The 13,365-nt window shown below is 41.2% G+C and overlaps 1 protein-coding gene across 1 annotated transcript in view; it reads right to left on the bottom strand.

Annotated features, from left to right (window-relative positions):
• Window positions 1-745: 745 nt before the first annotated feature.
• The window catches only part of LOC109916098 (fibrocystin-L-like), a 209,492-nt gene continuing 196,872 nt past the window's right edge, over window positions 746-13,365 (bottom strand). The window contains exons 51-56 of the mRNA XM_048595603.1: window positions 10,381-10,532; window positions 3,829-3,975; window positions 3,453-3,606; window positions 2,534-2,743; window positions 1,616-1,753; window positions 746-990 (exon numbers count right to left, since the gene is read on the bottom strand). Coding sequence (XP_048451560.1) covers window positions 1,638-1,753; window positions 2,534-2,743; window positions 3,453-3,606; window positions 3,829-3,975; window positions 10,381-10,532 — 779 coding nt within the window. The 3' untranslated portion in view covers window positions 746-990; window positions 1,616-1,637. The remainder of the gene's footprint in view (window positions 991-1,615; window positions 1,754-2,533; window positions 2,744-3,452; window positions 3,607-3,828; window positions 3,976-10,380; window positions 10,533-13,365) is intronic.

The following is a 13,365-nucleotide window of genomic DNA, read 5'->3' as shown; positions in this document are numbered from 1 at the left end:
GATTAAGAACTCTTGTAAAATAGATTTCAAACTCATGTTGTGTACTGAAGCAAATCATTGTTTTTTTAATTGAACACAGCCATTCAATGTCACTGTAAACCAAACATCAAATATTGGCAAAGATGTAAATCAAATCAAAATCACTGTTTGTCATTGACTTTAATTGTCTATGTATCCTACACATGCTGCTGCAAAGTAATATACTTTGTAAGGATGGACTGTTAACTACTAATTATTGAGGATTGTATCTGGACTGATGCTCTTTGTTATGTAGCTGTTGGTAGATTAAGGCAAAGAGGCAAACAAAATATTTGAGATTGTGACAAGGAAAACTTGGATTGCAACAGTGAAGTATTGGATATAGTTTTGGGTCCTTAAGGAGATAAAGGCCATCCAATATGTAAGCTAGGTGCAAACTGGGGAATCCAAATATAATCAATTGGATTTTTGAATAATTAAAAAAACTAGACACTATCATTAGTGTCATGTGTTGTATACCACGTAATCAAGATCAATGTGAGTTGTAACTTTTTTTTTCACGTTGATTGGTGAATGAAAAGTAGATGTGAGCTTTTTGAGGCAAATGTTTACTGGATGATGAGAAATGACTTCAAATGATAACATGTAAAGGATATATACCTGTATTGTGCTTGGCATTTTTGTATAAAATTAGAATATCCATCTAAAAACATATCTCTTCTCTCCCTCTCTCCTCCCCCTGCCCCCCCCACCCCCAACAGCTGGTACATAATTTCGAGTAGAAGGCTGGATTGAAAACAATTCAAGAAAATTTGCAGGAACGTGACTGAAACTACTAGGACATTATAAAGATATACTTGACAAAGACTAGTTTCACTGGCTGAAAAATTTGAAGGTTAACCTAATGGAAATCTCACTATTGTTTTGGGTTATAATCAGCTTGTCCCGAAAATAAAAGATTGTTGGATTTCATTTGTTGCTTCAACTTCATTCAATCCTGGTTACGTTGGTCTGTAAAACAATTGAACAGATTCAATTCAGATATTGAATATACTATTTAAAGTTATATCTAAAATATTGAAACTCAGCCTTTGTTTCTAATAGAAAGATACTGATTTTCCGCATTCAGGTTTACGTGTGGGACTGTTTGTTGCTCTGTCAACTCTGCCCAAATTTCAAGGTTTCCCCATAAAGGGTCACGTTCTCAACATCTACTGACAAGCCCCGACAGCATTTGTGATGCTTCATTATGACCACCACCTCTCAGGCCCAACCTGAAACATTCCTCAAGAAAACCTCTTCCATTCTTCCAGGAATCAGGGCAGTGAATTGTCCATGAACTGCCTCTCATTACGAATCCAACTGCTCAAGACCAAAGTCTTCCAGGTGACCGCCAGTGCACCAGGGAGAATGGGGGAAACTGGAGAAGATTGCTGTGACAAAGAGGGACAACACTGCAGCTAGGACCCTTTGAAACTGATTCTCTGGGTCATTAAAGTTTCTGCTGAAGCTGGAGTGAAATAATGTTTAAAACATTTAACTTGAATGTTGGGTGGCTAAAATAGGATTCAGTTGTGAAGTGCTAACACAACTGTCTATATTCTTTAACTGCAAGTAGTGTAATGGAGGACTTTACCATTTTTCAAGCTTTATGCTGGTCAGTTTTGCACTCGAGGGAGGCTGTTGTCTGGATTATAACCAGTGACTGTGTCAACTTGTTTCTTGTCCTGCGCATCAGGTCTGGTAGACACCTGAATCTTCTTGGTGTTACCAGCTGTAAATAAATAGTACAGCAGTATGAAAATGCCAAGTCATGAGCTGGACAATGAACCTTTACTGACAATCTCTGGAGCCTTCACTGAAGTCACTTTATCCCAATGCACTTGTGCCAGAACAACTTTGTAAGTAACCATTTAGGGGATGAATTATTAACTAGGAGGTATCCATGCAGTATGGATCAATACTGTGTGAAATTTATTCACTCATTGCTGAACATCTGCAATGTCCCTTGCAACACATACTAAAATGAACCCCCTTTTTCAAATGCTCCACTTGCCACTACACACTCCAGCACCAATACCCCGTGGCAGCAGTGCATACCATAATGCTTCACTACAGCAACTTGCCCAACCTCCTTTGCTAGCATCTCCCAAACTGTCCTTGTAAGTGTTAGACAGTACAAGGGCAGCATATGCATTGAAACACTGCCACCTGCAAGATCCTTTTCAAGCTGCACGTCAAGCTGACTTGAAACTTCCTTCATTGTTGTGGCATCAAAATCATGTAACTCCTTACCTAACACCACGGTTGGTGTCCCTACACTAGGCCTACAGTGGTTCAAGAAGGCAGCTCATCACCACCACCTTCTTGAGGGTAATTAGGGATTAACAGTAAATGCACTGAAGCCCATCTCCTGTGAATGAATGAACAAAAACAGATCACTGTTCTGCCCTAAAAATATATATCATATGAATGACAAATCTCTGCTGTTAACTGATTAAATATAAAGGAATGAGAAAGTATTTCAACAATGACAGCTAATTCCTGTGCTCACCTGTTAATTTCCAGATTATGCCAGCAATGAGGCGGATGAGCACAACGCTTCCCATAATGGAGCCACTAATGATCCCTTGTGTATTACCGAGGACTGAGGCTGGGCTGGTGCCTGAGGGTTTCCCAGGGCTGTCATTTATTTGTTTCACAGAGAAGGTGCCAGAATGAGTTTTAATAGACTTAAGTTCAAACAATAGTTTGTAGCCGGTACCTGTGATGCAATAACAGAAAAAAAACCAACTGTTTTATCATTTATTTAACATTTTACAGCACAGAAACAAACCATTTTCTTGTCTATGGGATAATGCTACTGATATACTCCATCCATTTGGAAAAGTGAGCATTATGTTAAACGACTGAAATCCTGCCATTTTGAGCTCCTGATTCGGTGCCCTGAATGGATGTCTGAAAACCTGGTTATAGCAAGGAGGCTAATCCAACTTCCTATCATCAAACTCTTCCACACTCCTTCCCAATCCCCCCAACCTCACCCATTCTTCTTTTGACTGTAGCTTCCTCCCCTCCTCTGTCTGTTCCAACAGGGCCCTCGCCACCCTCTGTTTGAACATGGATGTGACCCTCTTCAGTCATCCTTCACCAGGACCACTCCAAACACCTCTCCTTGGAATCAGTAGTGGGGGAATGGGACGGTCAAGTGGTTAATATAAGCTTCATAATGTGCAGTTCCTCATGCCCTCCCCACTTCCAGCCCCCAGTCAGTATTTTTATGGGAGCATGTTGTTCCCTGTTTCTTTCATACTTTCAGTCTCTTTGCTGCAAATCTTACAAATGCAGAGAAACAATGTCAATGGTCACAGAAAGAGGCTGTGTGAAACATATCAGTTCCAGACATGATAGTTTAATTTGGAAACTCTGTATATAATGATGGTGTGAGGACCCAAACTGCAGGCTTCTCTTACCATTTGTGTTGATGGACAGGTCAGTGTAATTTGCCCAACAGCCCGCAAACAAGATACTTGTTGTCCCGTTAAGTCCAGAAACTGTCATGTTCTGAGAATTCAGGAGGACAGCAACCAATTCCCATGAGGTAACACCCACTGATACACAGTTACCCTGGAACACGGAACAGGGTCATCACATACTACATAGCAACACTGTGCAGCAGAATGCCAGGCACACTGATATTCTCAAAAACCATGTTAGAACATATGGAGATATCTATTGGATTTAAGTGGCTCACCAACTTTCAGGAACAATTCTTTTATAAAAAAAAAAAAAAAAAAAATTGCTAATCAGCCAATGCAAGTTACACTTCTCAAATGAAACCAAACTTACAGCATCATCCACTGCCTTCACACTGGGCTGCTGACTCAATAGTTGTCCTGTTTGTCCAGCAACTGGCTCCCTGACTATAATGAGACCAGTCACAGTGGCCACGTGGTTAGTTCTCACTGCTCTGCTCAGCACTGGTTTTGAAGTCATCTACAGCAATAGAAACAATAACAGCCTGCATTTATATCAAATCTCTAACATAGTAAAGCCTCCCAAGGCATTTCATAGGAATGTTAAATAAAGTTTGACACCGAGTAACATAAGCAGATATTGGAATATGTCACCAACAGCGTTGTCAATTTAAGTAGGTTTTTAAGGAGCACCTTAAAGGAGACAGAATTTTCAGAATTGGATTCCAGATCCTGGGGTCTACCTGTTGAACCTCAGACCTCAGTTGTGGAATAATTAAAAATCAGGACTGCTTAAGAGGGCATGATCAGAAAGTGCAGCTATCTTGAAAAGTCATGAGACTGGAGGACATTAAGGAGTGATGGGGATTTGAAAACAGATGTGAGAATTTTAAAATTGAAATGTTGCTGAACACATGTAGTTCAGTAAGCAGAGTAGGGGCAGGGAGTTGGGCGAATGGAATTTATTGTGTGTTAGGACACAGACAGCAGAGTTTCGTCTGACTTCAAGTTTACAAATGGTATGATGTGGGAGATGAGCCAGGAGTATGTTAGACTAGTCAAGTCTAGAGTTAACAAGGATAAGAATGAGGTTTTCAGATGGTGAAATGAGATAGGGACATGTTAGGCGTTTTGCCAAGAAAATTAATTGGTTAATCACACTGGATTTATTGCAACAAAGTCAGTGTTGGAACTTATTCATCACTGCTGACGTGTGTGAATCAATGTTATTATCAGACACATCCCTCTCTATTGGAATTCACAGCCAGTGCTCTTTTGGTGGAGTGTGGTTGTAATACAAGACAGGAGGTTATCTCCTGTTCAAGAACACTGATTGTTGAAAAACATTAAGTATGTTCATTCATTGCTCAAAAAAGGCACCATTTTGCAACTTCCATTACGGACATGGAGGGTGATGTTCACAGAGACCTTGACTACTTGCCATGGTGATTCCAACCAGAATTTAATCATCATTTGTGTGTAAAATAGAGAAGAGAATGTCAGCCCTTTTCACTATATGTTCGAGTGGGGATAAGAGGGGATCAGGTGGAAGTGGGCAGCTTCTGACAACTGTTAATGTAGACTGAGACAGACCTCCAGGGGTGCTGAGCTACTGGACTAATGATGCTGCTTTCGAAAAGTCCTAAAACTGTGGAAATCAGAGCAATTAGGAAGAAGTTAAAAGAGAATAATCATCAAATAAAACATGACAGTAACAACGTTAGAACAGGTGTGTGCCTTTCTTTTCTTACTGACAGATTTGAGGCTTCTCTTTGTGAATAATCCTTTTGCATGTGTCTTCTATTATGCAAATTTTCTAAAGTTCTTTGAACTCAGCATTTGTGCTAAAAGAAGTCTGATTTTTTAAACCTATCACTCCCAAGTATCATCAGAAGTTTATCAAGTATGTGATCCATTACAGCACAGTATACTCATTATAGACTATGTAATCTAGGTTATATGTGCCTTTTCTCAACATGCATGAAGCAATTACATGGAAACAAGGCATTTGGCCTAACCAATCTATACTGGTCCATTTCTTCACATGAGCAATATCTAAATTCCATGTCCCTTAATAGATCCACCTGCCGTTAAATCCCATTTTTTGCTCCCTTCAAGCATCCAATGATATGAAGTTATGTTTCACTGAAATCATCTTCAGGAAGAGATAACAAAAATCAGATAATGAGAGTCCAGAGGCAATACGTTCCTGTTAGAGTAAAGGGTAAGGCTGACAGGTGTGGGAATGCTGAATGTCTAGAGAATTTGGTCATGTATAAGAAGGAAGCATTTGTCAGGGATCAAGTGAATATCTAGAAGAGTATGAAGGCAGTAAGAGTACACTTAAGAGGGAAATCAGGAGGGTAAAAAGGGGACATGAGATGACTTTGGCAAATAGGGTTAAGGAGAATCCAATGGGATTCTACAAATACATTAAGGACAAAAGAGTAACAAAGGAGAGAATAGAGCTCCTTAAAGTTCAGCAAGGCCACCTATGTGTAGAACCACAGGAGATGAGGGAGATACTAAACAAATATTTTGCATGAGGGTTTACTGTGAAGAAGGAGATGGAAGATAGAGAACATGGGAAATAAATAGCAACATTTTGAAAAATATCCATATTACAGAGGTAGTGGTACTGGATGTCTCAAAACGCATAAAAGGTGGCTAAATCCCCAGGATCTGACCGGGTGTGCCATAGAGCTCTGTGTGAAGCTAGGGAGGTGATTGCTGGGCCCCTCGCTGAGATATTTGTATCATCGATAGCCACAGGTGAGGTGCTGGAGGACTGGAGGTTGGAAAACATGGTGCCACTGTTTAAGAAAGGTGGTAAGGAAAAGCCAGGGAACTATAGACCGGTGAGCCTGACATCAGTGGTGGGCAAGTTAATCGGAGGGGATCCTGGGGACAGGATTTACATGTATTTGGAAAGGCAAGGACGGATTAGGGATAGTCAACATACCTTTGTGCGTTGGAGATCATGTCTCACTAACTTGCTTGAGTTTTTTTTGAAGAAGTAACAAAGAGGACTGATGAGAGCAGAGCGGTGGACATGATCTATATGGACTTCAGTAAGGGTTTGACAAGGTTCCTCAGGTTAGACTGATAGCAAGGTTAGATCACATGGAATACAGTGAGAACTAGCCATTTGGATATATAACTGGCTTGAACGAAAAAGATAGATGGTGGTGGTGTAGGGTTGTTTTTCAGACTGGAGGCCTGTGACTAGCAGTGTGCCACAAAGATCGGTGCTGTGTCCACTGCTTTTTGTCATTGATTGTTACAGAGAGGAGGTCGGACCCCTCTGATAATTAAAACCACTACACCCAGAGAAGCTCGCTATGCCTTGTCATCTGTTAAAGGAAATGTGAAAAGTGGTATAACCTGTCTCACACCTCCCTATCTGCTGTAAAGGAGAAGCGAAATAAAATGAACTCCTGACAGTCAGTCTACAATCAACAACAAACAATCTATTTATCTGACTCTAACAGTGATCAAATTAACAGAACTAATAACAAACCAAACAATTCCTCCCTAACTACTAACTATTCCCAAATAAAACAAAATTCTGATGGTATGCTGTTCCAAATAAATACAAGTCCCATTTGTATAAACTCTAATAATAAGACAAAAATAAATTAAAACTTAGACTCTCAAAATTACAATCAGGATACATCTTCTGGAATGTTCTGTGCCTTTTCCGCTATTCTTCAGTCAGGAATTTTTTTTGTCGAATCCTTGTGTCAGGAATATTAGCTAAGAGTGCCATGGTGGCTTTTAGATGGTGCTTAATCAGAGAGTTTAAAGATTTCTGTGAGAGCCGAGTTTTACTCTTCCGATGGCAGTTCGCTCTCACACTGAATTTCAAAAACCCTCTTATATCAGGTCTTATATTCCCACAACATTTTTACAAACAAACTCTAACATCTTGCCTTCCAATTCACAAGTACTCTACTCAATTTCGCAACATTATATAAATAATTTGGATGTGAACATAGAAGTTTGCAGATGACACCAACATTGGCGATGTAGTGGACAGTAAAGAAGGTTACTTCAGTACAACAGGACCTTGATCAGATGGGCCAATGGGCCGAGGAGTGGCAGATGGAGTTTAATTTAGATAAATGTGAGGTGCTGCATTTTGGAAAGGCAAATCAGGGCAGCACTTATACACTTAATGGTAAGGTCCTGGGGAGTGTTGCTGAACAAAGAGACCTTGGAGTTCATAGTTCTTTGAAAGTGGAGTCCCAGGTAGACAGGATAGTGAAAAAGGTGTTTGGTACGCCTGCCTTTATTAGTCCGTAAACTGAGTATGGAAGTTGGGAGGTCATGTTGCAGCTATACAGGACACTGGTTAGACCACTTTTGGAATACTGTGTGCAATTCTGGTTACCCTGCTTTAGGAGGGACGTTGTGAAACTTGAAAGGGTTCAGTAAAGATTTACAAGGATGTTACCAGATTGGAGGGTTTGAGCTATAGGGAGAGGCTGAATAGACTGGGGTTATCTTCCCTGGAGCATCAGAGGCGGAGGGTAACCTTATAGAGGTTTATAAAATCATGAGGGGCATGGATATGGTAACTAGACAAGATCTTCGCTGGTGTTGGGGAGTTAAAAACTACAGGACATAGGTTGAAGGTGAGAGGAGAAAGATTTAAAAGGGACCTAAGGAGTAACATTTTCACGCAGAGGGTGGTGCGTGAATGGAATGAGCTGCCAGAGGAAGTGGTGGAGGCTGTAACAATTATAACATTTAAAAGATATCTGGATGGGTATATGAATAGGAAGGGTTTTGAGGGATATGGGCCAAATGCTGGCACATGGGACTAGATTAATTTAGGCTATCTGGTTGGCATGGATGAGCTGGACTGAAGGGTGTGTTTCCATACTGTACAGCTCTAGGACTCTAAGAGATGACAAGCAGCTGAGGGCATTCTTGTGCAGTCGCTCAGTGGGCAGCTAAATGTAGATTCTTATAAAGATGCAGATTGCTGGTTTACATACTTCACATTGAATGGATTCCTGGGCACAGTTCTGCCTATTACAAAGGCACATTTCACCAGTGATATTTGGAGAAGTCGTTTTTTTTCAGTTTGACAAATACAGGCAGAAGTCTGAAAAACAGCCACAACTTTTCAAATGGGTAAATACCGAGATGTACATTCACATAAATGCTGCCATAACCGGTTTCAGTTCTCAGTTTTCTAACCAGGCATGAAGTGTTTCTGATATGAAAGAAACAATTGGGGGTAACCTTTTCATCGAGACAGTTGCAATGAAGCCAACCATGTACATTAGCCTTTTCAATCTAGATCAGCCAGTGTGCAATTCCTAAACTGAACTCCAACTTCAAAATTTCATTCATATCCCATCGGCCCGAGACGCCGCCTTCGCTCCCCGCCCCCCACAACCCCATCCCAGCAAATCAAACGTATCAAAATACGTTTGCTATTAAAATAGACTAACTTGACTTTTACTTGCTTTTCTTGAAGTACAAATACACAAAATTACCAGTGAATGGAGACATGGCTATAACCAAACCCCACTCAGGTCTGGGCAATCTGAACCAACATGCTCACTCAGTTTTGAAGAGTGGATTTCTTTCTTGTTGCTAATTCTGGTGAACAGTCGTTGCCCCTATGCTAAATCCATGGCTATATGAACTCCTCTAAAATTTGTGAGGGGATATCAATTTCATTGGTGAACCTTAGTGCAAATACAAGTAAAAACACTAATTATCACACTTGTAGTGGTCATATTTGAAATATAACCCTGTAAACTGGGACATGGAATTGTTATTCCCAGTTACTGGAAAATATGGGGTGGAGGGGATCAGATGTTTATATTAATCTGTCCGAGGGGGTCAATGAAATATAAGGTGATCCATAGCTTCCATTTGTCACTGGAAAGGCTAATCCCTCTTGAGCTAATGCTACCTTTCTCCATTCGTACTCATGGGTAGAAAACAATCCAGCCAAAAGATGTCATCATATACATTCTTGTCTCTTCAGTGGCTAAGCTTAAAAATTTTCCTTTCCTCTCCTCTTGGAAAAACAAACACAAACTCCAGTGAATGACAATTTCTTGTCATTTCCTAGAAATGTTAGAATTACTAATTAGAGCTTGAGGCTGGCCCTGAAGGCTTGTGGAATAATGATTAAATATTAATGTGGCTCTGTGAAACTTCTGAATGAAAATCATTCATCTCAAACATTCACTTTTGCTTTCTCTTCCAACAGATGTTGCTTGACCTGCTGAATGTTTCCAGCATCATCCCTTTTCATTTCAAATTTGCAGTGTCTGCACCATTCTGGGTGTTGCTCTGGAAAGAATGGATTGGTGTGAATAGCCTTCAAAGCAAACTATACATGTCTTTGAGCGTAAAGGGGATTGAAAGAAGTGCTAAAAGGCTGAGATGAGGAGAACGGGAGGACGATTATGTCTACATAGAACACAGAATAGAACATAGAACAGTACAGCACATTACAGGCCCTTCAGCCCATGATGTTGTGCTGAACTTTTACCCTAAACCTAAGGTCTATCTAACCTCCACCCCCACCTTATACTATCATCCATATGCCTATCTAATAGCCACTTAAATGCCCCTAATGAGGCAGACTCCACTACCTTCTCCAGCAATGCATTCCAAGCCCCTACCACTCTCCCAGTAAAGACCCTACCTCTAACGTCTCTCCTATATCTTCCTCCACTCACTTTAAAACTATGCCCCCTCCTAATAGCTACCTTCTCCCTAGTATGAACCCAGCATACATTATCTGACCTGAATGATCTATTTCTTTATTGTATGTTTTGTTTAAATCAACTTCAACAATTTATTTCGCCAATTGCACTTTTTGCTGTGTGTTTATTTCTACCAGAGGAGTGTATATTGCAGGCAGAAATGAAATGCGGAAAAGTAGTGTTACCTGAACCCACTGTGCATCACCTGGAGGTGGCACTGGACTGGAAAGATCGATTGTAGAGATTGTAAAGCCCAGGGAAGCACTCAGATTTCCAGTAAGCATGGCCTCACCAAGATTGCTAGAAATTTCCTTCAGATCAGAGAACTGTAGTTTGCCTGGACAAACATGAAATTAACACACATCAGTGCAGTGGACCAACCCTTCCACAAATCTCTGAACATTTTCACAGGATTAATTCAGCACTTCACGTGAAGAGTCATTGGTAGACAGATCGGACTCAAAAGGAAATTGTATTTACATTCAGTCATTTTCTCATTTATTATGTGGGATGGTGAGAGGGGAGGACAGAGCTTCCCTGAAAACTACCCTGACTTCAGTGGAACAACAGCTTAAATTGTGTTGAAATGGCTTATATGATTTCTTCATTCAAAGATTAGTGGAAGACTGAAATTAATTCCTTCAAGTGTGTGGATGCTGGAGGCCACCTGAAATGTTCAAGACTGCTTTCTGTCCACAGATGCTGCCAGACCTGTTGAGTTTTCTCCAGAAATTTCTGTCTGTGCTGCGATTAAGAGACTTTTGTTGGATGAAAAGATAGAAAAATGGTGAAACATGTTTGAGAGGCTGAATTGTTTCCTCTTCATATTTTCCAGGTATTTCTATATCACAACTAAGAGGGTGTGTTGCAGTAAACTATCGAAACCATTAAATGTACACACAGTGCTTGAGAACTGTTACACCAGTGATACTCACACTCTCAGAAAATTAAAAGGGGGAAGGTTTCTACACAAGACAGATGCATCATCAATTAAGCATGGCTGAGGATGTGACAGTATAGTGGGAATGTCACTGGACCAGTAATCCAGAACAGTGTCCTGGGCACCTGGGTTCAAATCCTAATGCACACGTTGAAAGTTGAGTTCAATAAAATGTGGAATTTAAAAATGCAAACCCAATGACAAACGTATAATTATTGTTGATTCTCGTAATTCACTGTTGGCCTTCAGGGAAGAACGTCTGCCATCTTCATGTGGTTTGACTTACTTGTGACTCCCGACCCACAGCAATGTGGTTGACTCTGCCCATTGAAATGGCCAAGCTTGCCACTCATTTACATCAAACTGCTCTGAGACCTAAATAAAGTAATGAAACTAGATGGACCATTGACAGTTCCATTTCTAGTGCCTAGGTCAATGTCATACACAACCCTATTGACCCTGCAAAGTCCGCCTTCACTATATCGGGGGGCTTGTGCCAAAATTGGGAGAAGAGTCCCACAGAGAAGCAAAACCGTGACATAGTCATACTCATAGCATTGTACCTTACAGATAATGTTCCAGACACCTCCATCACCATTCAACAGTATGCCTTTTCCCACCAGCAGGACACAGCAGATGTGACAACATAGTGGTATATAGTGGGTGTGGAAGCTCTCAACATTCACTTTGGACCCCAGGAGATTCCATGGCATGAGGTCAAACATGAGCAAGGAAACCTCCTGCTCATTATCACCAACTGCTCACCCAGCCACTGCCCAGCTCAGCTAATGGACTGGTACTCCTCCAAATTGAACACCACCTAGAGGAAATACTAAGGTGGGAAGGGCACAGAATGTACTCTTGGTGGGAGACTTTAATGCCCATCACCAAGAGTAGCTTGTTAGCTCCACTATTGACTGAGCTAACTGAGTCCTAAAAGGACTGAACTGCTAGACTGGGTCTGTTGCAGGTGACGAGGGAACCAACCAGAGGGAAAAATCTACTTAATCTTGTCCTCACTATTGCATCTGTCGCAGATGTGATCATTCATGTCAGTACTTGCAGGAATGATCATCACACAGTCCTTGTGGAATCAAAGTCTCATCTTCACATTGAAGATACCCTTCATTATGTTAGGAGGCTCTACCTCCATGCTAATAGACTTCAAAGAGATCTAGCAACTCAAAACTATGGACCGTATGAGGGACTTTGCCATCAGAAAACCTGGAATCAATGACAATCTATAACCTCACAGCCCAGCATGGTACCCGGTCTTCCATTACCATCAAGTCAGGCTTCAAACCTGGTTCAATGGAGAGCACAGGAGGGCATGGCAGGAGGAGTACCAGGCAAATCTAAAACTTAGGTGTCAACCAGGTGAAAATACAACAGAGGACAATGTTCAAATAGCAGAAACAGCATGCAATGGATAGGGTTAAGCAATTCCACAACCAATGGATCAGATCTAAGCTCTGTGGTCCTGCCATATTTAGTCATGAATAGTGGTAGACAATTAAACAACAAATATCCCCAATCTCAAAGATAGGGGAGCCCAGCACATTAGTGCAAAAGACTTAAATACTTGTAAACATATTTAGCCAGAGGTCCTGAGTGGATGATCCATCTTGGCCCCCTCAGAGGTCCTCAGCACTGTGTGATATCAAGAAACAGCTAAAAACTTGATACTGCAAACGCTTTGAAGCTTTAGCAATTTCCAGAAATTGCTGTAACCCTACCAAGCTGTTCCAGCACAGCTACAAAGCTGCCAGTTGCCGTAAGTGCTGAATTTTGCCCCCAGGTAATTCCTGTACATGATATGTAAAACTGATCTAACCTGGGTAATAACCACCCATTGCTCGTAAAGTGATGTAAGGGATTATTGACAGTGCTAAGAAGAAGCACCTGCAAAGTAATAACCTGCTCAGTTTGGGTTCTGCCAGGGCCACTCAGCTCCTGATCTCATTACAGCCTTGGTTCAAACATGGACAAAAGAGCTGAATTCCAGAGGTGAGGTGAGAGTGACAGCCCTTGATATCAAGGCTGCATTCGACCGAGTGTGGCATCAAGAAGCCCTAGAAAATCTGAAGTCAATAGGAACCAAGGGAAAGCTCTCTCTGGTTAAAGTCATTACTAGTTGTTGGAAGATGGTTGTGGTTGTGGGAGGTCAGTCATCTCAGCTCCAGGACAACAAGGTGCAGGGCTGGATGAACACAGCAGGCCAAGCAGCATC

The sequence above is a fragment of the Rhincodon typus genome, chromosome 4, assembly GCF_021869965.1.
Source record: "Rhincodon typus isolate 14 chromosome 4, sRhiTyp1.1, whole genome shotgun sequence".
Classification (NCBI taxonomy): Eukaryota; Metazoa; Chordata; class Chondrichthyes; order Orectolobiformes; family Rhincodontidae; genus Rhincodon; species Rhincodon typus.
The sequence above is the reverse complement of the archived record's forward strand: the minus strand, read 5'-3'. Positions and strand labels throughout refer to the sequence as shown.